Source organism: Uloborus diversus, chromosome 3 (assembly GCF_026930045.1).
Source record: "Uloborus diversus isolate 005 chromosome 3, Udiv.v.3.1, whole genome shotgun sequence".
Lineage (NCBI taxonomy): Eukaryota > Metazoa > Arthropoda > Arachnida > Araneae > Uloboridae > Uloborus > Uloborus diversus.
The window spans coordinates 129529636-129552605 of NC_072733.1; the positions used below are offsets into that span (position 1 = coordinate 129529636).

General features: G+C 34.4%; 1 protein-coding gene across 1 annotated transcript in view; it reads left to right on the forward strand.

Annotated features, from left to right (window-relative positions):
* Window positions 1–382: 382 nt before the first annotated feature.
* The window catches only part of LOC129218945 (transcriptional regulator ovo-like), a 28098-nt gene continuing 5510 nt past the window's right edge, over window positions 383–22970 (forward strand). The window contains exon 1 of the mRNA XM_054853265.1: window positions 383–635. Within this exon, the coding sequence (XP_054709240.1) occupies window positions 494–635 (142 nt within the window). The 5' untranslated portion in view covers window positions 383–493. The remainder of the gene's footprint in view (window positions 636–22970) is intronic.

Genomic DNA, 22970 nt, shown 5'->3' on the forward strand with positions numbered 1-22970 from the left:
CCGCTTGAATTGGCGAACTCATCGCAACCATCCAGGCAAGTTTGGCGAGATCCCAAACTTTCGCCCTTCAACCTGGTAACCCATCCTACGATCCTTCTTTTTTCACGGCCACCTGAAAAAGTTCCCTTACTTTCCCCTCCTGTAGCAGAAAGGTCCGGCCACCTAGCTCTGACGTCACATGCCCTTCTCGTCCACTCACTTTCGTTTGAGCAGTGAGCGCGGGCCCGCCTGACTTCTCAGTGGTTTACTAGCACACATTTATGTCCAGCCTTCTGAGAGAAGAGGGAGTATTAGGAGGGTACCTCTTGGAACGTTAGGCACTAGGGTGCTTGTCCACAACTGCTACCGGCAACATTGCGGCGCTAACTTCAGAACTGCACAGGACTCAACTGACAGTTGTTTACATCTTGATTTGAGAGCCCGGCGACGGGATTAGGAAGAAATCTTGCCGATTTCTCTTGCGCTTCTTTCCTCTTAGCTTTGGAGATCCAAGATGCCAAGATCATTTTTAGTCCGGAAAACTCGAAAACATTTGAAGACGGGTGCTTGTGGACTTGTAACTCCACCACCTAGTCCAGAGCAACTTACAATTGTTCCACAAACGAAAACAGAAGAGCACACTATTATTTACAGCAGTAAGTCGAACTTCTTTATTTAAATGTTTATGTGACTGTCACGCGAAGAAAAAAGCCGAAAGAGAGAAATAAGTGCAGTGTTTTAAATTTTTACTAGAAGTTTTTAACGATATCGTGTCAGTTTTTCGGGATAAAAACTTAGTGCAATAAATCTCTCGTTGGGTGAAGTTCAACACATAAATTTTATTTTCATAACTTAATGTATCGACAATGAATTGAAAAGATAGTAAGTATTATTTTTAAAAAAATAACGACAAGTTTTATCCAATATTCTAATTAGAACAAATGCATATCTCTATGGTTTGTAGATAAGTTTTTTTTTCTTTTTTCCTTAAATTTAAATTTCATTTTCGTAATTTTGTTCAAGTTAAGAGAAGTTCTATTTTCGCCGGAATGAATTTTTTCGTGCATGTTATTTATTTGGAAAAATAGGACTTAGTTAATATTACTTTGATCGGATTTTTGATTTTTTAAAATTTCTTTCTGTCTCGCTCATGTTTTCTTTCTTTTTTTAAAGGTTTATGTCAAACATTTACGTACGGTACCTCAAACTTGACTCTCAGCTGAATCAACATCTTTTGGTTGCTTAGTTAAAGCGAAAGACATAGAACGAGTTTAGATGCGTTTCACCAACTTTTCCAAATTTTTTCATGTCAATTATTTAATTTTTTCAGTTTCATTTTGTAAAAAAGAAATTGCAGGAAGTTCTATTATGTCCTATCAGCTGGACTTTAAAATCGTTTATTTCTCCTTTTGATCGTCGGACTTCGTAAATATATCATTTTTTTTTTATAAGTTCCTTTCATTTTTCGGATGGGATTTTAATTTCACTTTGCTTATTTCTTTTCTGAAGGCTATAATTTTTTTTTTTAAGGAATGTATTTATTTTTGCAACATTCCTCGAATTATATAGTAACCACTTTTTTTATATTTTATGTTGTTGAATCGATTTTTATTTTTGCATTATTGAGTTTTACATGAATGATTTCACATACTGTATTGCATTGTAAAGTCATTACACTTTATTTGATACATTTTCATTTCATGCCTTTATTCAAATATTTCTTAAATTTAAAATTTATCATAAGGTTTTGTGTTATAACTTCTGCTGCGCACTTTTGGTCATAAGCACTTAGAATTTAAGTCTGTTTTCATTTTTCTGTCATATTTGCGGTTTACGACTCTTCATAATGTTCAGTTTTATGTAGTAGTTTTGCGAGGATTACGGACAACTTATTTTTAATCTAAATGCAGAGCTAAATCGCATTTTAGAATTTTTTCTGTTGTATTGCGGTTTATGATTTTTTAAGTTTTCCATTTTGTGTACTTACTTTTAGTTTTGCTGGTAACACATTCTCAGTCTCGAGGTAACTTATGTCGAATTTGGTAAAAATTTTAGTTTGTTAAGAAATCGATCGAATTCGAATTTCTGCAATTTTAGTAAACTCTTCGTCAGTTGAGAAATTGTTTTCGTTGTTAAAATTCGTATTCGTAACAATCATTGTTTATAATTTTAAATTTTTTGTATACTTATAGCTTTGTGAGCTGTAGTGGTAGCACATTCTCAGTCTCCGAGATAACTTATGCCGAATTTGGGAAAAATTTAGTTAAATGAGAAAAATCGATCAAATTCGAATTTCCTGAATTTTAGTAAACTTTTAGTTAGTTTAGAAATAGATAAAATTTGAATTTCCAGAATTTTGGTAAAATTTTAGTTTGTTGAAAAATTGTTTAAAATCATTCGAATTTGCATCAATCAAATTGTTTTGCTTTTTCGCCAGATCGATATCTTCAGCGAGATTTTGAACAAATATTTAACGGGAAATTTTCCCCCTCCGCTATCCAGGCGGGAATTATACTTCCTTTTAGGCATGCATTTATTGCGTAACTTATTTTGTTAGACGAAACCGACAAAACTTTTAAACAGAATATAATTATGACGTTAAGTCTTGTGACGATAACAAGCAGGAAAAGAAAATCTTGTGCGATGGTGAAATAGGATATACCGACCAAACAGCTTTGTAATGCCAAACAAATCCACTAATTGTTGATTCTTTTACGTTGTTTTTGTATGGCCCTTGGCCAAGACAGTTTGCGAAAGCGGTCAAGTTCAGCCTCAAGGTCTTTTTCGGAGAAAAATTGTCTTCTTTTTAATAAATAGTAGAATCCTCAGTAAGTGTCGAATTATACCAGTTCCGTCGTTTCTTCTACCGTCTGTAGAGCACGTGACTTGGCTTGTACACAATAGCTTGATATGTTTTGAGTTTAATCTGTATGATTAAATGTTTTTGATGGATGTCTTTTTCGATGTTTTATAATCTTGCGGGTTTTTTAGTTGTGGTAAATGTTGCACTATAATTTTCTTTCTGATTGAACATAAAAGTTGCGGTTTTTCTTTCGGCAACTTTAAGCTGTTGCTTCTTTACATTAAGGGTATAATTTGGAGTTTTTGGGTGATAAAATTAACAGGACTAAAGAAGGTATAAAAAATAAGTTCCTAGCACCGAGAACTTAAGATTTTCGCAAATACTTTTACTTCGCCGGGACGCAATTTTCCGCTTTAAATTTTAACTACACTACATATTGCTTGACGAATGCACGATTTTCCGTTTTTTTGTATTTAAATTTTATATATTCCATCGACAAATTATGCTTCGCGGATGCGATATTTTTCTCCTTTTTTTTTTTTTTTTTTTGTTAATTTCAATTATTTTGCGTTCTCAAAAATAGCCTTAATATATATTTTTGGCGGATGTTAATTTTCTTAACTACTGCTTTCCTTTCATTTTCCAATGCCTTCGGTTTGGTGAGTCAATCTTCCTGCATAAGTTCTATGTCGAGTTTTCAATCATTTACGTATTGATAATTGAAAAACAGAGGGAAATCTCCTACTGAGCATTTAGATGAGAGTTCGAATTTAATTAATCATTCTATAATTTTTCAATTCTAGACGTGTTCTTAATGTGACTGAAAATTATATAGAATGACATGATCAAATTTGTAATTTATAATTCTACTTTACAAAGTGATTTAAAAATTTTTCAGTTACTTTAAAAAGTTTTAGTTTGTTACATTTGATGGACGTATTTTCAAAGCAAAAAGAGTTGTGTGCTTTCTCATGCTCTCCAATATTAAGCTAAGCATTTGAAAACGCACACTTGCATAAGTAACTTGATCATTAAAATAATAATGCGTGCATTGTGCATCACTTAAAGATAAGCATTTTTTTAAAGAGTAAATCGAGGGTATAGTGATTGTGGCGCCTTGCGTAAAAGTAGTGAAATAAAAAAGTTGAAGCATTTTGCTTCATTTCCTGCACTTTTAGAAATGTACTATTGGATTAAACTTAGAATTGAGCTGTTCTCGTGGCGAAGGGGTAACGTAGTGAGAGATCTAGACTTAACAATATGCGAGTCAAGCTGACAGGGAAAGAGTTAGGGTTTGGAAAATAGGCGAGCCAATTTAGAAAGTTGTAACAACAACAACCACTATAATAATTACTTTGTTTTTCCATTGTGCGAATTTTTTTCTTTACCATCGTAAACAATTTTACATCTAAGGATTAAGTGCTACCCGAAAATTATTTGTTTAGTATAAAGTAAACGAGTAGCTTTTTTAAATGAATCTATATTAATAAATTTTTTGTGAGTAAAATGTAGTAGACAAAGAATTAAATAATAATTGGTTTATTTTTCGTCTACATACTTTCACTGTCTGACATTTTCAAAATATTATGGACTTCTCTGTGTCAAACCTGTGTATAGTTTAATCTTACGATCAAAATGTGTCTCGAACTTTCAAAAAGCATAAATCTTGGTTTTGTTCAAAAAATGTTGAATTCCGCGAAAAGCGAGAATACGCGGAAAGCTAAGTGATAAAACTGAAATGCGACAACGACAGAACTCACTTTTCATTCAGTAATTATCCACTAATTAGTCGTCTATTGAAGTTCCATGACGCAAATGCATACTTTGACTCTTAAGCGGTTGTGAAAAATAATATATTTAATTTAAACACGGCTCTAACTGCAAAAGATTAATGAGATTCAGTTTTTAAATTTTAATATCATTTCAATGAACTCATCTAAAGTCACAACAAATATGATCTTTTTTGAAAAAAAAAACTCTCTAAAACAGCTCTAACTGCAAAAGATTAATGAGTTTCGTTTTTGAATTTTAATTTCGTCTTAATAGTGCTACGCATTAGGGTGGTTCGAAAAAAACGTTTTTTCGAATTTGGTATCCGATTACCCCTCAAAAGTTGCAGTTTTGTACCCTGAATTCGGGAAAAATAATAAAAAAATTCTAAATTATCATCTATAGTTCGCGCATGTCGCCTAAAGTTACGAAAAAATCAATTTTTTTCAAAAATTTTCATAATGTTGAAAAAAAATTCTAATTATGTTTTTTTTTATCCAACACCAAAAAAACAACAGTATGTAACATACATTTGATTTTAAAAATGGTTTTATTGCTGTTTTAAAATAATTTTGGTTCGCAAAAAAAGTTATAAAATGGTAATAAATCGGTGAATTCGGACATTTTCGACTATATTTAAATCACATCGTTGTACCAAAATTAATAGTTAAAAGGTTTTAACTACACTTAAAAATGAAAGTGTGATCGATGCATGTATGTGTGCAGCTCTTAGCTCGTCTCAAAGACATTGAAACTACCCAGAACTCACCACGGGGAGGTGGCTGCACTTCGAGTTCCACCCACTCCCTACCCAACCATCCATCCAAATGTAGGGATGTTTTTTACAATATTTACATATTTACATTCACCAATTCTTGGCTAGCATGATAGTGAATTTAAGTTTACTTATCATCTTTGGACATTGTCTTGAATTCACTTTTAAAGTTAAACGATGGCAAGACTGATCTTGAGAGCAGTGTTGCTCTTATGAAACCATCTCTATTTTCTTCTCCGCAAACTTTTGTACAAGACTCAGTTACCAGTTTTACTATTCTTTCCACACTTTGAGTATGGCAAGGAAATTTCATCGGGTCAAACTCCGGCAAAACATTACTACCAATCAGTTGTTCTAAGCTCTCATTTGACACATGGCTCATTGCTGGAGGAGGTGAAAGTTTACACTGAGACCAGTCAATCAGTTCAATGTAATCTGAAGCAGCAAAATTGATGGTCGGAGGTTGAAATGTACGCACGGATTTCCCTTTGGGCTCTTGATTTCTAGCTTTTAGCAACCTTCGAAAAGCTAACTGCCGAACATGGATTCTTTCGTCTACTGCCATTGATATTAACATATTTTCCGGATGACAAAAGAAAGCATTCCTCTGCATCACAGGATCAATGATATGCTTTACACTATCGGGTAGCTGACGTGACGACTGAATAGCTTTGAAGATGTGCTTGGGTCCAAACTTCACTGATGGATGCCTTTTGATTTCAAACCAAACTGGGGCGTATACTTTCATAATGTAGTCTACAAGCATCTTAAGTCCTTCAGAGGGTGTCACTTCAGATATGTATAGCCTTAGTGTCCTATTTGCACATGTCAACCACCTAGAATGACTAAGAGGACCAGGATCTTTCACAGCAAGATCTGAAGGACACTCTCCTGTCTTCACTGCTTGATATATGTCAAATAAGTACTTTTGGTCCTTGCTCAAGTCAGTTTTTGTTATGTTTATATCTTCACCAGTGATTGTTTCAAAATTAACAACCGGGCGTTTTTCACAGTTCAATAAAAGTCTGCCAATTGTTCCCGAGAAACTTGTTGGCCCTCAAGTCTCACCATCTACACTTTCAAACAAATGTCTCAGCGGCAGTTCATTGAAATGAAGCAAGCATATGAACCATTGCACTGGGCGGGCAAGTTTAATCTCAAGATTACGTATTGCACCGTTTTTCCAACCTGTATTTGTTGCTGTGCCGTCACATCCAACAGCAACAAGCTCATTGTGGTCAAATTCCTTACTTTCTAAAAAACTCAAAATGGTTGATGCAATTTCGCTTCCTGTGCCACTTGCTGGTGTCAAATGGCCTATGTACTTTCCACCAGGCTCTTGTACTAAACTTATGTGCTCTTCCTTCTTCAGTCTCCGATACATTTTATTACCAATTTTTTCTTGGAAATAAACATTGTCCTTCCTCCCATCAAAATATACCCCATATATCTTAGCACTGTTATTTTCGGTTTGTAAGGACTCTCGAACTTTATGTTTTTTACGTCTGATCTTGCTCTTGTCTATTACAAGCGATAAATCTCCTTCATTGATTAAGCCGATGTCTTGTAAAACACTTGAAGCGATAGCGGCAGTGGCTCTATCTGATATCCCGTATCTATCACTCATCAATGCAGTCGCAGGAAGTTTAATTCGCATTTGAGAGGTCGATGGTAAACTGTCACTGTCATCTCCGCAATTCTCGATTAGAATGTCATGTAAAGGTTCAATTGTAATACCTGTTTTACTGGCATTAACATCAGGTTCATCAATTTTAGGTTTCTTACAGATTTGTAATCGTTGATCTCTTTTAATTAACTTATTTGTCTCTACTCTGTCCAAGGAACCAATATACCTTAACCTCATATTTCGTTGGTCATAGATAAATTCTCTCTCAATAATAGGGATTTTCTTTTCCTTATCACACCTACAATCCATAACTATTTTACAATTACAAGAGTTTGGCCTCTTACCACATGAACACGTAAAATGCATAACACATTTGCAGAAAGCAATGTCGAAAAGTTTGTTATTGGCTTCACTGACAAACTCGTTAAGCTTTTTCTTAAAGTTAGGTTTTTGTTTATCACGATTGAATGATTTTTTCAAAGTAAAATACTTGTCATGCAAATCTTTAATTAATTTTACTACACGTTGATGACTTACAGTTGGTATATAAGCTTTACTGTAAATTTTTTCTATTTGATTACCATCACAATGAGATATCTCGGAAAAAGGTACATTTTTCGCAGAATTTGATGTTTCCTCAATGCATGCTAACAAAACATCTTTATGTGTGGGTAAAACATTTTCACTAAAAGGTTTTGACTTACCAAGAATTGGACAAAGACTCAAACGCTTAGAAGTTTTGGTAGACGTCATGTTGATTGTTTAGGACTGACTGACCGACTGTGAGGTAGGAACGGGTGCGGTATGGTTTCATGTCAGCACAAGCTCGGCCAGTGTGCTGCATGTCGCGACAAGTAGGCGCCGTGCCGCGGTGGCTTAGTGCGTGGATCACGGCCTTAGCGAATAATTTAGTTTATTTTTGACTTTTATAGAAACATACATGCATCGATCACACTTTCATTTTTAAGTGTAGTTAAAACCTTTTAACTATTAATTTTGGTACAACGATGTGATTTAAATATAGTCAAAAATGTCCGAATTCACCGATTTATTACCATTTTATAACTTTTTTTGCGAACCAAAATTATTTTAAAACAGCAATAAAACCATTTTTAAAATCAAATATATGTTACATACTGTTGTTTTTTTTGGTGTTGGATAAAAAAAACATAATTAGAATTTTTTTTCAACATTATGAAAATTTTTGAAAAAAATTGATTTTTTCGTAACTTTAGGCGACATGCGCGAACTATAGATGATAATTTAGAATTTTTTAATTATTTTTCCCGAATTCAGGGTACAAAACTGCAACTTTTGAGGGGTAATCGGATACCAAATTCGAAAAAACGTTTTTTTCGAATCACCCTACTACGCATCCTGAAAACATGTCTACATTTCTTACACCTCGCAAGAAAATATTTTGTGTTTGAAGTTTGACCCAATATCATCTCACAATACTTTTCGCAGAGGCCTGGAATTATTCCTTTATTTGTTTCTCTTCTTCAACAACTACCAGAACTTTGAACTCAAAATTTGGATATACGCTTCACCGGTCACACCATTATCGAAGCAGTTGAAGAACAGATGGTACAACTTTTGATTTCATCGGCATAGAAATCCCATCAATGTCCTTGAGGTTTCTCGCATTCCCTCGCAATCTTTTGTCACAAAGACTCAAACTCCCACCAACCCCTTCTGTTACGAAATAGCATTGTTTCTATATCCGGACTGACCACTGCTTTTCGCTTTCAAGCATTCTGACCGCTTCAGTAGACATTATACATTCATTTATCTACAGAAATTGAAAAGGTATAGAAAGTAATGTGGTACAGGAAATAGTTGAAAAAGGGCAAGAAACGGAAATGTCGATGCCTAATGTCCACCAAAGTCATACGCAACTTCGGATGAATCTGAATCTACCTTTCATCCAAAAATGGGTGAGAGAAGGTACACTTTGGTGGATTCCCGTCTTTGTTCCCCAAGGTCAAGGTAAGGGGAACACTGATATCACCCCTCGCTCACTGGCCAGGTTTCGCCCCAAACAATCCGCTCAAAAACTAGTAGGGTGGGGGTAATGCCTGACTCCCACCGTGGGTCTATGTAACCTCCTTTTAAAAGTGAAGAGAGCTTGGGAATATTTTGTGGAAGGGATTTAAGAAAAGGTGAAGAAAAATAGAATTGTTGTGTTGTGCCTTAAAAACGGGTTTCTTGGAGGGTGAACGGGATCCAACTTTTGTTATGTGAACTCGGAAAGAAATAAATACCTTATGGGAAGAAGGTGCATTTTGTTGTTTTTTAATGGTTGGTAAATAATGTGAAATGTTGAATGTTGTGTGTTGAGCATGAGACATGTTTATGAGTTTACAACGGCTCTTATCCCGTTTCTCCAGGTAAGCAAGAAAAATCTTGAATTTTAGGATGGAATGATATTTTTCGAACCTGCTGTGGAATGCATTGCGAAAAAGAAGAAAAAAAAAGAACCCCTCTAAGCTGCTAATCTATCTCTCTCCCCAACCATATGAGTTTTGTATGATACTACAAATCGTAATGTTCGAATTCATCATCAAAGATTTGTTGATCAAAATACGGAAAACCGACAAAAACGACCGAGGAAATGCGAAAAAATGTTTAGGAGAAAGACAAATTTTTTTTCTCAAAGGTTATAGAAAAATTCAATGCTTAATATGACTTTAGAAAGATGGTTATTTTGAAACAACTAGTCTCCAATGTTTTTTTTTCTTTCTCCAGTCGCATGGGTAACCTAGAGCCCAGGATTTGTCAAACCCAAATAACTGGCTTTTTTTTTCCTTTTTAAATGTTCAACGTTTTTACTCGAAGGAAACTATAGAGAGTTGCTAAAGTTCTTTGGATTCTCAAACACCCTGAAGAAAAGCTCAAAATTTGCGAAATTTTTGCTCTTTATTTTGCTAATCAGTTTTTCGATCATTTATTTATCGTATAGTTTATTTTATTTATTTATTATGTTAGTATTATTATTATTATAACTATTATTTTTACTGTACAGTTAAATCCCGTTACAACGAACTTCAAGGGACCGCAAATTTTGTTCGTTGTAACGGGAATTTCGTTGTAATGGAATTCAAATAATGTAACGGCAGTTATAAAGGGACTGAAAATGTATTTCGTTGAAACGGAAATTTCTTTGTATAGGTACTTGTTGCAACGGAATTTCATTGTATTTAATTTACCCTCAGAGGCAGTAGAAAACTGCTCAAATATAAGATATGTTTCATCCAGATTTATGAATCAAAGACAAATCATAGAATCATACTTTGACGATAATAATGATCGAAATAATTTGAGCGGTAGCGAAATCATTTAAAATTAGAAATATTTCCAAACTTTTCCGCAAAATTCAGGACCTGTTTCTTAGCATGTAGACTTAGGTTGTACCGCATTAAGCTGATTTGTAAATAGAAAACAAAGAAATGGGTTCTAATAAAGGTTTTTAGTAGGTTACAAACATTTAATATCCTTTTCATGTTCTACGTAATTTTTATAAAAGCAATTAAACCTGTAATCGTACTATGAACATGACGAGATAAAAATTAAAAAAAAAAAAAAAAAAAGCATTTGAGGAAATTGTTTTTACGCAGAAAATTTTTTTATGTGTCGTTTTTGGATTGCAATGACTCTTTTGATGAAACATTTTTTTTTTTTTTAAATGACTAAAACGTGCTTAGAAATGCAATAAAAAATGATTACGCTCTTTGAAAGTTTTATGTTTCACGTAAAAATTCATTTTTCATATTCTTTCACTGATCGTGAACGTTAACTAATTTTTTCTGCCTCTACAAAGGGAAAGAAAGCTTACTATTTGAACTCGATGTTTTAATTGGCGCACAATTAAAATATTGGGAGGAGGGGGGCTCTAGGCCAAACATCCCCCTAAGGACCTGCCTTAGGCCGCGGCCTAGTTGGCCTATTCAGTAATCTGCCCCGTCAGGAATTAGTGTCCAACTGTGACACATGAAAGTAAAAGTAAATCCCAAGAGCAGAAGAATTTGAAGAAATGCTGCCTATTATGTTTCCATTCGAAACCCAAGAAGTTGCATCGATCATTGGCTAGTTTTCTGTCCTCCACACAATACCTGAGGAATGTTCCCCAGCTAAGCCAACAGATGGTGCATTGAAAACTCAAACGAGAACGTCTTAACGGCTGTTCATTGAGAGTTTCGCAAGGGAAAAACGTTAGCCCCCCAGCTACGTAGGCGGCCTAGCGCCTTACATTACTAAACTTCTCCAACGGCTGTTGCAGAATTATGTCCCCAACCCGTTATTCCTGCTACTGACCCATGACCCTAACTCTATTCACTTTCATTGCTCGCTACGATACATCTTTCTAGGGGCCGTACCCAAAATTAAATAAGACTTTGTCCTTGTGAAATGAAAGCCAGTTAACGGTCCATGACGTTATAAGTATTTGCAGAAAATCGCTTTTAAATTACAAATTCCTGTATTTATTTATTTTACGGCGCAAGTTACTGATTTGTAGAATATAATTTTGCTTTCTACTATTTCCGTCAGTATTTACGACATTCAGCTCTTCAAAGGCAACGTTCCTTTATAATCCATTCATTCTATAGAATAAAACAAAAACAAAGGTATGTTGAATTATTAACAGTTAGTACTGTCATCTTTACTTTCATTTTAGTATTTTATCAGCTTGGGTGCAATTGCAAGGTAAGTTATAAGATATCTGAAGAATTTATCAGGATTAAAGGTAAGAGGTGTCTCTCCTCCAGCTCATAATGCTTCCTCTTGCTTTGCTCCTTGAAAGACTGCTTGCCAGAACAATAACTGCTTTCTAGTTAACAAGGCGTACAATATCCGGTGCGTATGAATTTTGCGAGTCACAATTTTATTCCCCAAAAAGAAGGTGCAAATTCTTTGCATCATTGAATAAAACATAGTTCAGTACACCAAATATGTTTGTTAAATTCCTCAAGATAATAAGACACACAAAAACCGTTGCGTACCAATTTGCAAAGTCACGAACTATCCCCCCCCCCTTTTCCAGGAAACAAACAAAAAAAAACCCGCAATTTATTTGCATCATTGAATAACACATAGTTGTGTTCGCCAAATGTTTTTGTTTTGATAACAAATGCTTTCACGGTAGTTAGACATGCAAAAACCGTTGTAATCGAATTTACGAAATCACAAACTAAAACTAATTCCCCCCCCCCCCCCCCCAAAAAAAAGTGCAAGAACTTCACGCCATTGAATTTAAAAAAAAAAAAAAGGAAAGAGAAAGAGAATCGAATAAATTCACCAAATATTTTTATTTTCAAATTGCTTTCCGCATTTGTAGTACCAACAAGAGTATCAACTCAAATAAATGAGAAGTGAAACAGTTTAGTCGACGGCTTTCAACTGTGTCTAAATCCTTCCCCACGCTTGTTAAGACAAGTGAAATGCCCAAAAACATCCTTGGTTAGTCAAGCGAGCGAGGTTGGTGGATCATAAACGCTTCACAACGTTTGTACTGTCTCAGACTATCGTGTTGTTTATCTTCAAGATAAAAGTTGTTTAGTTTGGTTAAAATTGAATGCATCGTTTGCAGCAAGCTAAACTAATGAATGTGAAAAAGCGCGAAGAGCTTTTTTCAAACGTGTTGGTTTGCCGAAGTACTCAAAAATTGCCACTATGCTGGTTATAACTACTTCAAAAGATAGTTTTTCACTTAAAGTTATCAATAAAAATTAAAACATTGAAAATAACTAAAGGGGTCTGGTGGGGGAAAAAAATATTGTTTTAGCTCTCCTGAAAAGTGCCAATTTTCACATTCATTAGTTTAGCGTGGTGCCGACATGGGTGATCTCTTAATTTCCCCTATTATATCGTCGGCGCCATGCTAAACTAACGATTGCGAAAACGGGCACTTTTCAGGAGAACAAAAACACCGAATATATTCCCCCCCCCCCCACTTGACGCTTTTAGTTAGCTTCAATGTTTTATTTTTATAGATAACTAAAAAAAAAAAAAAAAACCAGTCGCCTTTATGAGTACTACGGAAATATCGAACTTGAAAAACGCGATTTTTCACATTCGTTAGTTTAGCATGGTGCCGACGATATGATTAAACACCCAGGGAGAAACTCTTTGGAATCCGAATTTTTAATTGCTTTAATTAATGCTTAAAAGTTTGTCTTTGTCAAAATTGTAATAAATATATGAAGTGTATTTAAAAACGCAATTTTAATCATTGGAATTTTTTAAGTACATAAATATTTATTTAAAGTACCTTTTTTCCATTAAAAAAACGCGCATAATTATGAGAGCAAGTTACATGAAATCCAGATGATTTTACACAATCTTCGACTTGTTTTTTATCAACCCGTAATTGCTAGTATTACCGTACCTAAAACTAACAATAAGCAGAGTATGTCTCATACCCTATTTACTTCGACTGGCGAAGGGAGGAACTTATATTAAAGGGGGAACTTTTTTTGAAAAGATGACCCACGTAAAGGGAGGAAGAAGTAACCCTCAGGCAAGTGGAACAAACTAGCGGAAAGTTTTTGAATAACGTTCTGACACATCACATAACGGGAGATTCACTTGTTGGGAAATCTTTTCCTTCTTGTAAAAAAAAAAAAAAAACGCGAGGAAACGTTGGAACTCTGCCAAAACCGTGACACTAACTTCATCAGGAAGTTGGCGTTAAAGTAGACAAAGGATTAAATCGATGAATATGTTGAGAATTTCGAGATTTAATGGCCTTGGGCCACGCGACAGATATTGTTCTCCTTTTTGTTCCATTTGAAACCGTTAGAATGAATACACATTTTCTTTCCCCAAGTTATGAAGAAAGTTTTTATACCTATTTGTAAAAGACCTTGTTAATTTCTTACTATCACTGCGCAAAAAGAGCAGGGACTGATTCACTTATAGACTTACTGATGACACAACTATGATCTGGGTAAACTTCAATCATTATTTTTCAAACAAGTTATGTCGTCCTTATTTTGGGTGGTGTGCAGAACCAGATAGTTTGTAGGGAGAATTTTTAAAAATTTTTGTACATTTTAAAGAACAAACGATCATAATATTTTTTTTCTTTTACGAGGTATTTTCTTGTAAGAAACAATATTTATTTTCATCCGTCTTGAAAATGAAATGTATTTTCAAATTTCCTTAGATCTATCACTGAATGGAATCCTGCACCAGTATTTACCCCTACTATCACGATAAATAATTACAGCATTTTGGCAAGCTCTCTTAATTTTTTTTTTTTTTTTAATTTTACGAGAACTGTTTTTAGAGAGGATTTAGTTGCATTTTCATATGCAAAGTAAAGTTGCTACTTCTTTTTAAAGACAATAGGAGGGACGGATAGATTTTATAGGCGGCTCTTATAGATCACGTAGAAAAAAATTTACTTCTGATGTACTTCAGAATAAGGCGATTAGCGCACGATGACGCATAAGAGTTTCAGTTGAAGGCCAGAGGAATGGTTGATAGATGTGAATAACGATAGATAAAAATTCCGATGTATCATGATACAATAACGAACCCTTTAAATATCTGTTAAAAAACCAGTTACAATATTAATATTCTTTAAACTTGTTTTTTTAAGAAATTATCTGATAAAGTTTTAGATAAAATATATATGACTCTGTTTATCAGATGGTTTATTGAAACACACTACATTGTTTCGCCATGCGATAATCAGTTCTGGGGCCCTGCGCTGGAATCTCTAGAAGCAGACAAATTAATGCACAGATCCCCTTTCGTTCATTACGCAAACAAATATGCAATTCTAGAAAAAGTGGTTTACACATTGATTGGTCTATTGGTAGAGGAAATGCTAACAAATGGTCCCTGGTGTCTGTTAAAGATTTAATAATTTTTGTTAAATCTCTTTTACATCGTAAGATAATATCAACCTTACAAGAAATGACGCCTACGAAGAAAGATGATTACTTTACATAAACACTCAATATGTCAAAGAATTTATCAACAACCAGGGGCGGATGGGAGGTCACGGGAAGTCATTGTGACCTCCCAAAACTTTCCCTATTCGGTAAATTTTGTCATACGACTCTGTAAAATTATCATCATTTGGTAAAATTTGGAGTTATATTCGGGAAAACTATTATCATTAGGCAAAAATTTGGAACACCATTCGGGAAAATTATCGTCATTTGGCGAAATTACAAGTTCTGGATCGGCAAGTTGTGACTTTCCGTCTTCCCCGAGGCGCCCCTGTCTGTAACATCCCTTCACGTTCACGTTCGTTAAAAATGCGTCTAATTAAATTTGAAGTTGCAGAAAGTCATTGAATAACAATCTTTAAAACTGCTGCAGAACTGATTTCCATCTTTGTGCAAGTTTCGTTTGGATTAACTGCCAATTACATTAAAAAATTACCGTGCAGGTGTTTCTAATGAAAATGGTTTAAGATTTAACGCCAGTTTCAGAGATCCTTGAAGCGTGCTAATGAAAAAAATAACTTTCTCTTCTTTGTACGCTAGTGAAAGTCAGTATGGCCTTGGCAAAGATCACCTTTTTAGACCTTGGTTGGTAATCAACGGTTCTTGAATAAATGCATTACAGTCCTACAGGCTTTCTAACGGAATGTGCTGTCAGTTGTGCTATCATTTATATAATCATAAAAGACCTTTTTTTTCCTCAAAGGACGTGTTTCTCTTTTGACTTCGCTCTTCCTTATGATAAATTAAAAATCTTTTTATTTTTCAAACACGTATTTCATTACGTGGATTGAGTTAAGTTATTAGAACAGCCTTGATAGCTTACCGAAATAAGTACCAACGAAAAGAAATATCTATTCCTTTAAATACTGAGCAATGTTTACAGGGACGCCCCGAACTTAAAATTTGGGGAGGGCGGAAATTCTCAATATGCCGATTGGAATAAATTTCGCCGAATGAGGATAGCTTTGCAGAATGGTAAAAACTTTGTCCAAATAATCATATTTTTGCCGAATCGTCAGACAGAATTTGCAGAGTAAGGAAGTTTTTGGGAGGTCACAGTGATTTTCCGTGGTCGTCCAACGGGGCACCCTGAATGTTTACTTGCGACTTCAGAGTAGCTCTATATATAATTTTGCCTTATTCATTTATTCCTTCAATTTCGAAGATAATAAATGGCCCTAATTAAAACTGCTATCGTGCTTGTGTAATTTGTGTTATAGTAATTTCGCAGTACCTCGAGGTCTGAGATAAATTTTACCAAAGAGGACGCTGAATTAAAATAAAATAATTACAATATACAAATATTGGCTGGGGGTTCGCAAGAGAACTTAATGGTGCTCCGAATTTTGTTCAAATGTGTGAAACCTTGACATTCATTTGGACATTGAAATTCATTTGGGAGGAATGAAATATGCGAAAACAGTAAAGAAAACTTATTACGGCTGGAAATGAAGATGGCAGGGAAAGAAGACGTGTGTGTGTGTGTGCATTTTAAAAATTTTTACTAGTTAGAATGTTTGAGAATAGTGTATAATAAGTTCACAAAACATTTAAATGTCACATTTTAAAAATTTTAATTGATTTTTTTTTCACTTTCACGTTTTTAGACATTTATTCAAAATACAAAGCTTAAAAATACGCCTGACTAAATTTTTGATGCGTATTTCCGATTTTCAATGCGTGAAATATTGAAAATTTCTCTCTATGCATTTATATAGGTATACAGATGTTGGCAGAGAAAAGATGTAGCATCTTTCTTATAATATGTATTATGTTGCAATTCTCACAATTACGAAACACAACTCGAAAAATTCCCTAGAGCATCCCCAAACTCCCCTAATCATCCCTCTCGTGTTTGCGAAATAAAGCAAAACGGAATTAACTGGGAACCCGTTTTAATTAAAGAAGAAACAGAAGTTCCACATACTTTCACTGCGCGAAGGGAACCTCAAGAGCAAGGTCGATTTCATCACGCTTCTTTAATGCGCTGTTCACCTGGAAGGACAAGGATTTTTTGACGTCAACTTCAATAGAAAAGCCACGTGCTGGTTCATCAAGTTGCTTCAGTTAAGGCGTAGGCCCTCTAGCAATTTGCCTTGGGCCATTCCTTGTAGGATGTTTACAGTAATTTTGACTCAAACTCATATTTCTGAATTTCTGAATTATATCCGTTGAAAAAAAAAATATTCCGATCGAAAACAAGTTGGAAGCAATACGAATGCGTTATAGGTTCAGTTCTTGAGGGCGGCATTTGAATGTTTACTTCAGTTTAAATTATATTTTATTAAGTAGCAACGATATTTACTGCTAAAGATTGGACAACTAACGCAACACACGTACTTTTGCGGTAGTACTGTTACCAAGGTCAATTGAGTGGTTTTGTTAGTTGAAAATTACATTTATAATAATGTTTGCGAAACACTTATCTGAGCTGCATTTCACTTCACTTGCAGTTGTGTGTCATATAATTAGATCTGTACGAAAAATTACTTATGTATTGTCAAAAAAATGTTTTAATAAGGTTTCACTTGTTAAAAATTTACTATTTACGGGAAAAAAATGTGTCATCTTTTTCTGCAATAAGATCTGTTTTTCTGTGTGGGGTGCTATCAGCAAAACTTTTGAACAAGGAAACAAGTAAAAAAAAAAAAAAAAACAGGATGTTTCGGCTTTTTTTTTTCGCCTGTAAGTCGCTGTCATGCTGTCAACATCACAATTGAGTGTAAACAGTTCTTAAACTGTATTATAATGTTTCAGCGCAATCACTCACAGTACTACGCTGGAATTTAATTAGAAAATGCAGTTACTAGTCTTTTATAAGATTTTCAACGCAGTTATTTGTATGGGACTACTTTTAATAATTTAACCAACCACTGTATTGCCTATCACAAAGAAAAGGGATTCTCCAGCAACTTTTTTGAAGAATGACGACGTACGAATTTTAATGAAATATTTATATGAAAAAGGGCATAAATATTCCAATTATTGGATAAATTACACCTCCTCAAATTTTACGAAGTCACCCTCAGAATGAGATCAAACCCCTCGCTAAATTACAGCTGACAAAAAATTTGTGCCTTGGGCATCCCCCTCTTTTCCTCGTGGGCACCCTTGTCTTCCTAACTTTTCGTGACAATTAAGAACTGATCTATTATCGTATCGTATCGTTTATTAACAGCTCGTATTCACCGAAGTTCATTTGCAGCAAATTACAACTTTCTAAAATTTTTAGTTCAGCTTTAATGAAAGAAAAGTAGAGACTCATTCAAATGTGATTATTTCATGGAAGTTAATAAATCTTAATGCTAACACCCAGTTAAACAGTCCTAAATCTGGATTAGTTAATTCATTCTGATTAACTACAAGCGAAAGAGAGGTCACTTTCTCTAAAAAAGCATAAATAATGATATAAATCAGATAAAAACGCTAAATATGTTTAGCAACAATGATTATGTCAAATGGCCCTGATTATACGGACTAGTCACGGCCAAGGACAGTTAAAGACAGGTGTGGGCGACTTTCAGTAAAACAAGTCTTCACTTTTTGCGCAAAAGAGTTGTCGGAAACTTACTACGCAGGTGCAAAAAGTCGCTCCCAGTGCAAATCGTGTATATTTTCACCCGACACGCACTTATAACTGCTTCCACGCTCAAAGCATTGCAGGATTTGTTTTTGATGAGTAAAGGGTGGAGATAAAATGTTTTTTTTTTTTTAATACTGAATTGTAAGTTACTTAAGTTGCTTGGACATGTTGAGGAGAGGAGGAAATCGTTTATTTATTTCTTGTTATTAATTTTTTCCTATAAAAGTAGCAATTACAGCTACAGCAGGTGAACTAAACTCATTGCACCTTGCGGATAATTACTGTTCACATGTACAGACAGTTGTGCATGTCATTTATACATAATGTTAAGGAACGAAAGAGTTAAAGTCGTGTGTGATAATAAACATGTGCCTTAGTTTAGATGTATGTCATTATTTAGGCACACAGATGGTTTTGCCCCAGCGGTTTTTTTTTTTTTTTTTTTCTTTTTCCTTATCCAAGCTGCATGTTGAAAATTCGCTTTTACACATAATTTCGTAACAGCTTCATTATCATTTTCGGTGTAGCTAATGATTTCAACGTCTTGAGTTTTTTCTGCGTTTTTCAATTCAATGTCCTTTTTATATCTAAGAATGTCAATAACGTTTTGGAAATTACAAACATTTACTGTGACTGTTTGGCTGTTATACGTTCTGATTAGATAGCCTATGTTTTAGGACTTTTATGACTAGTCACAAAAAGTGCAATTTTAGTTATTGAGTTACTGAAAGTTTGATTGAAAGCTAATTACTGTCATTCTTCTTTTTTTTTTTTCCAATTACTTACATACCAATTTGAGTGCTTGTATGTTCGTGTATGTACTTGGTGAAACTGAGCCATTGAGCTCCATCCATTGAAAAAATTTAAATAAATAATAATAATAATAATGAAAACTCCTAAAAGCGATGTTTTTCAATATGCTTGATATTGTAAATAGTTAAGTACAGTTTATGAGAGAATCTATATATATATATATATATATATATATATATATATATATATATATATATATATATATATATATATATATATATATATATATGTATATATATATATATTAGGGTGTCCCAAAAAAATGAAAGTCGTTTTTTTAAACGCATACCCTCTTATTTTTTTCCTTTTATATCAAAACCGTTGTAAAAAAAGTTTCATGCAATTTGAATCACGGTAACCCGTGCCGACTTGCGCCTAAAGGCCTAAACGTGTAAATAGCACGTGTATTCATAAGCAAGCGAACGCTGGCGACGCGATACTTTGCGAAGCTCAATACAGCTGTAAATAGCGCACAGAAAACAAATGAAAACAGAAAAACATATGTTGGGGGGGGGGGGGGCTATCCGTGGCAATTTTTAAACCGTAAAACATGTCAGTACGAATACATTCTGGTCAGTGAGCGCAGTATAGTCCTTTCATAGGGAACGAAACATGGCAGTGGAATTGCAAAGTTTGAAAAAAAAAAGATATTTTTAATAGGAGTCATACACCAAACTACGGGCTTGAAATTTCCCTCAAACGGACAAGTTCTGTCTGTTTTGTTTTATAACATTCGAGAAATAAATTTAACCATCAGTGAAAGTGCAAATCTCGCTATTCGGGAATGCATCATCTTTTGGGAAAAGGCACGCATTCCCACCAAATCGTTGCCAAATTGTGGGAATAAACTTAAAAACCTGAATCAAATTTGGAGAGACTAACAAAAAAAATGCGAAGAAACTGCAAGAAGTATTCAGGCAGCGCCAACAAGACTTTGAGAGTAATTAAAACAATTTATTCAATATTGCACATGCTGATGCACTTCGCTTAATCAAAATAGAGGAAGTTGAGATTTTCTTGCAACTCCAAAGAGAGCCCGGCCGACGTGGTCACTTTAGGGGGAGTGGATAAAAAACTGGCCGACAAAGAGGAAAGGGCTCGACTTTGAGCTGTCCAAGAGGAAAACAGGCGCATTAAATACGATTCCGCTTCAACATCCTCGGAATTGTATGAACCTGTACAAGAAGATTCCTCTTCGAGCTCTAGTGAAAATATTAATTCAGAAAATTTCCCTGAAACATATAAATCAGTACCTAGAACAAGTTTATCAGACCCTGGAACAAGTATTCCAGAACCTGGAACAAGTATTCCAGAACCTGGAACAAGTATTATCAGAACCTGGAACAAGTATTCCAGAACATGGAACAAGTATTCCAGAACCTGGAACAAGTATTCCAGAACCTGGAACAAGTATTCCAGAACCGGGAACAAGTATTATCAGAACCTGGAACAAGTAAATATGTAATGAGGAGTGATTTTATTACTCCAAAAACAGTTGCTGCATTGAACAGGTGTCCAAGATACGAGATTATGTGTTTATTCTTGAAGCTACTATTGATGCACTTGGGTGTAACATTGATGAATTTCCAATAAGTAAATCTTCAACTCAAAGAATTCGAACTGAAAAGTGGAAGGAGCACGAGGAAAGAATAAAAATTGGTTTTAGTACGAGGTACCATCTGTAGTGAATTTACCTTGGGATATGAAACTGTTGCCTGCTTTGAGTGCTCAAAAATCAAAAGAAGATCGCTTATCTATAGTTATTTTATATGGATGTGACGAACAATTCATTGCTGAGTCTAAACTGGATAATTCCACAGGAAAAGAACAAACAAAGGCTGTTTGAAAGGCAGTTTTAACTTGGAATCTCGAAGACAAATTTAAAACTCTCTGTTGTGATACTACAGCTCCTTTAAGTGGTTCTTGCGCTATTCTTGAGCAAAAATTTGATAGAGAAATGCTTTCCTTTGCTTGCCGCCATCATATATATATGAACTGATCTATCCCACTAAAATACAGTGCTATAGAGGAGCTGCGGAGTTGTTCCGAACTGTACCCTAACTTGAAAAATTTACTTGACTTTTACCGTGTTGAACTTACTAATATTACGGTCAGGGATGACTATCAAGAGTTGATAGAACTACCTATCATATTTTTAGGTGGAGATACAGAAAATGAATTTAAAATAAGACCACCGGGACCCATGCACGAAGCTCGATGGATAGCTCAAGCGATTTACTCCATAAACTATTACTATTTAGTTCACAACTAAAATTAGATACGAAGGAAAATGAAGCATTGTTTGATGTTTGCTTGTTTGTAGCGACAATATACGTGAAACCATGGCTTCAATGCATTTTGGCAGTCAAAGCACCTAACAAAGATTTGTGCTTTTTGATAAAAGTGTACGAAAATGTGGACCCAATTATCTCAAAAGCTGCTCTACAAAAATTCATCCAGCTTTTATGGTATTGTCAATAATATTTCATTCCTTGATGTAAAAAAGACTGTCTCACTGCTTAAAGCAGTAAACGATGCAGCTGAAAGAGCGGTAAAAATGATGCAGGACTTTCATGGTTTGCTAACAGCTGATGAGGAACAAAAACAATCTGTGTTACGTTGCGTTCAAGAGCAGCGGGAAGCTCCATCCTGACTGCAAAAAAGCAAACATTTAATTAAAAATATGTACAGTAATGTTTCTTGTAGTCTAATATTGTTGTAAATATCTGCTTTAAATAAATTGATGCCGCGTGTAGTAAGGAATTATACAGTTAGCTATCTTTCCACTGTGGTCGCCGTACAGGATTTCAGGTCCAACTTTGACCTCAAGTCGGCACGGGTTCCCGTTATTTTATTGCAATGAAACTTTTTTCTCATGTTCTGAGGTGAAATGGAAAAAATTTTTAGGGTATGCGTATTCGATTTCAAATTTTTTTTTTCGCCATTATATCTTGGGACACCCTAATATATATATATATATATATATATATATATATATATATATATATATATATATATATATATATATATATATATATATATATATACAAAAATAAACATCATTTAATTACGTAAAATTTTCTTTATTATCTGATCTGTGGAAACAACGCAATTTTTTTTTTTTTTTTTTTTGAGTTGTATAACTTTCGGAGAGACGTTATAATGCAGTTTTAGTTACAGACATTTTACATGCATACACATTTTTTTTTTTTTTTTGTCAACTCATCCATTTCTGTGAAACTTTAATTATAATTGATTGTCAGTGAACATTTATATACATCCTATATTTTGAAAATATTAGCTATGATACTGTGAAAAACTAGTTTTAGATTTTGTTGTAGTTTATTTATTTATTTATTTTTCTTTTGCCAATATTGTGCTATAATAGACATGTAAACAAACAGAACTTAAAAATTAATTTTTGCAGAAAAAGCAACAAAATAAATTTTTTGATGCTAATTTACTATCCACTTCGTTTCTTCATTAGATCCTATTACTGAATAGGTAAAGTAATCTAGCTTTTTAAAGTATGTCTTAGAGGGGTAACTTTTAGCAAACAGATGAGAAAGTCGCGGGTGAATGGATATCAATACTTATCAAACCTCCCCCAGTTCTAAATCCTCCCTCCTGCTCAGAGGCACGTCCCAGGGTAGAAGCAG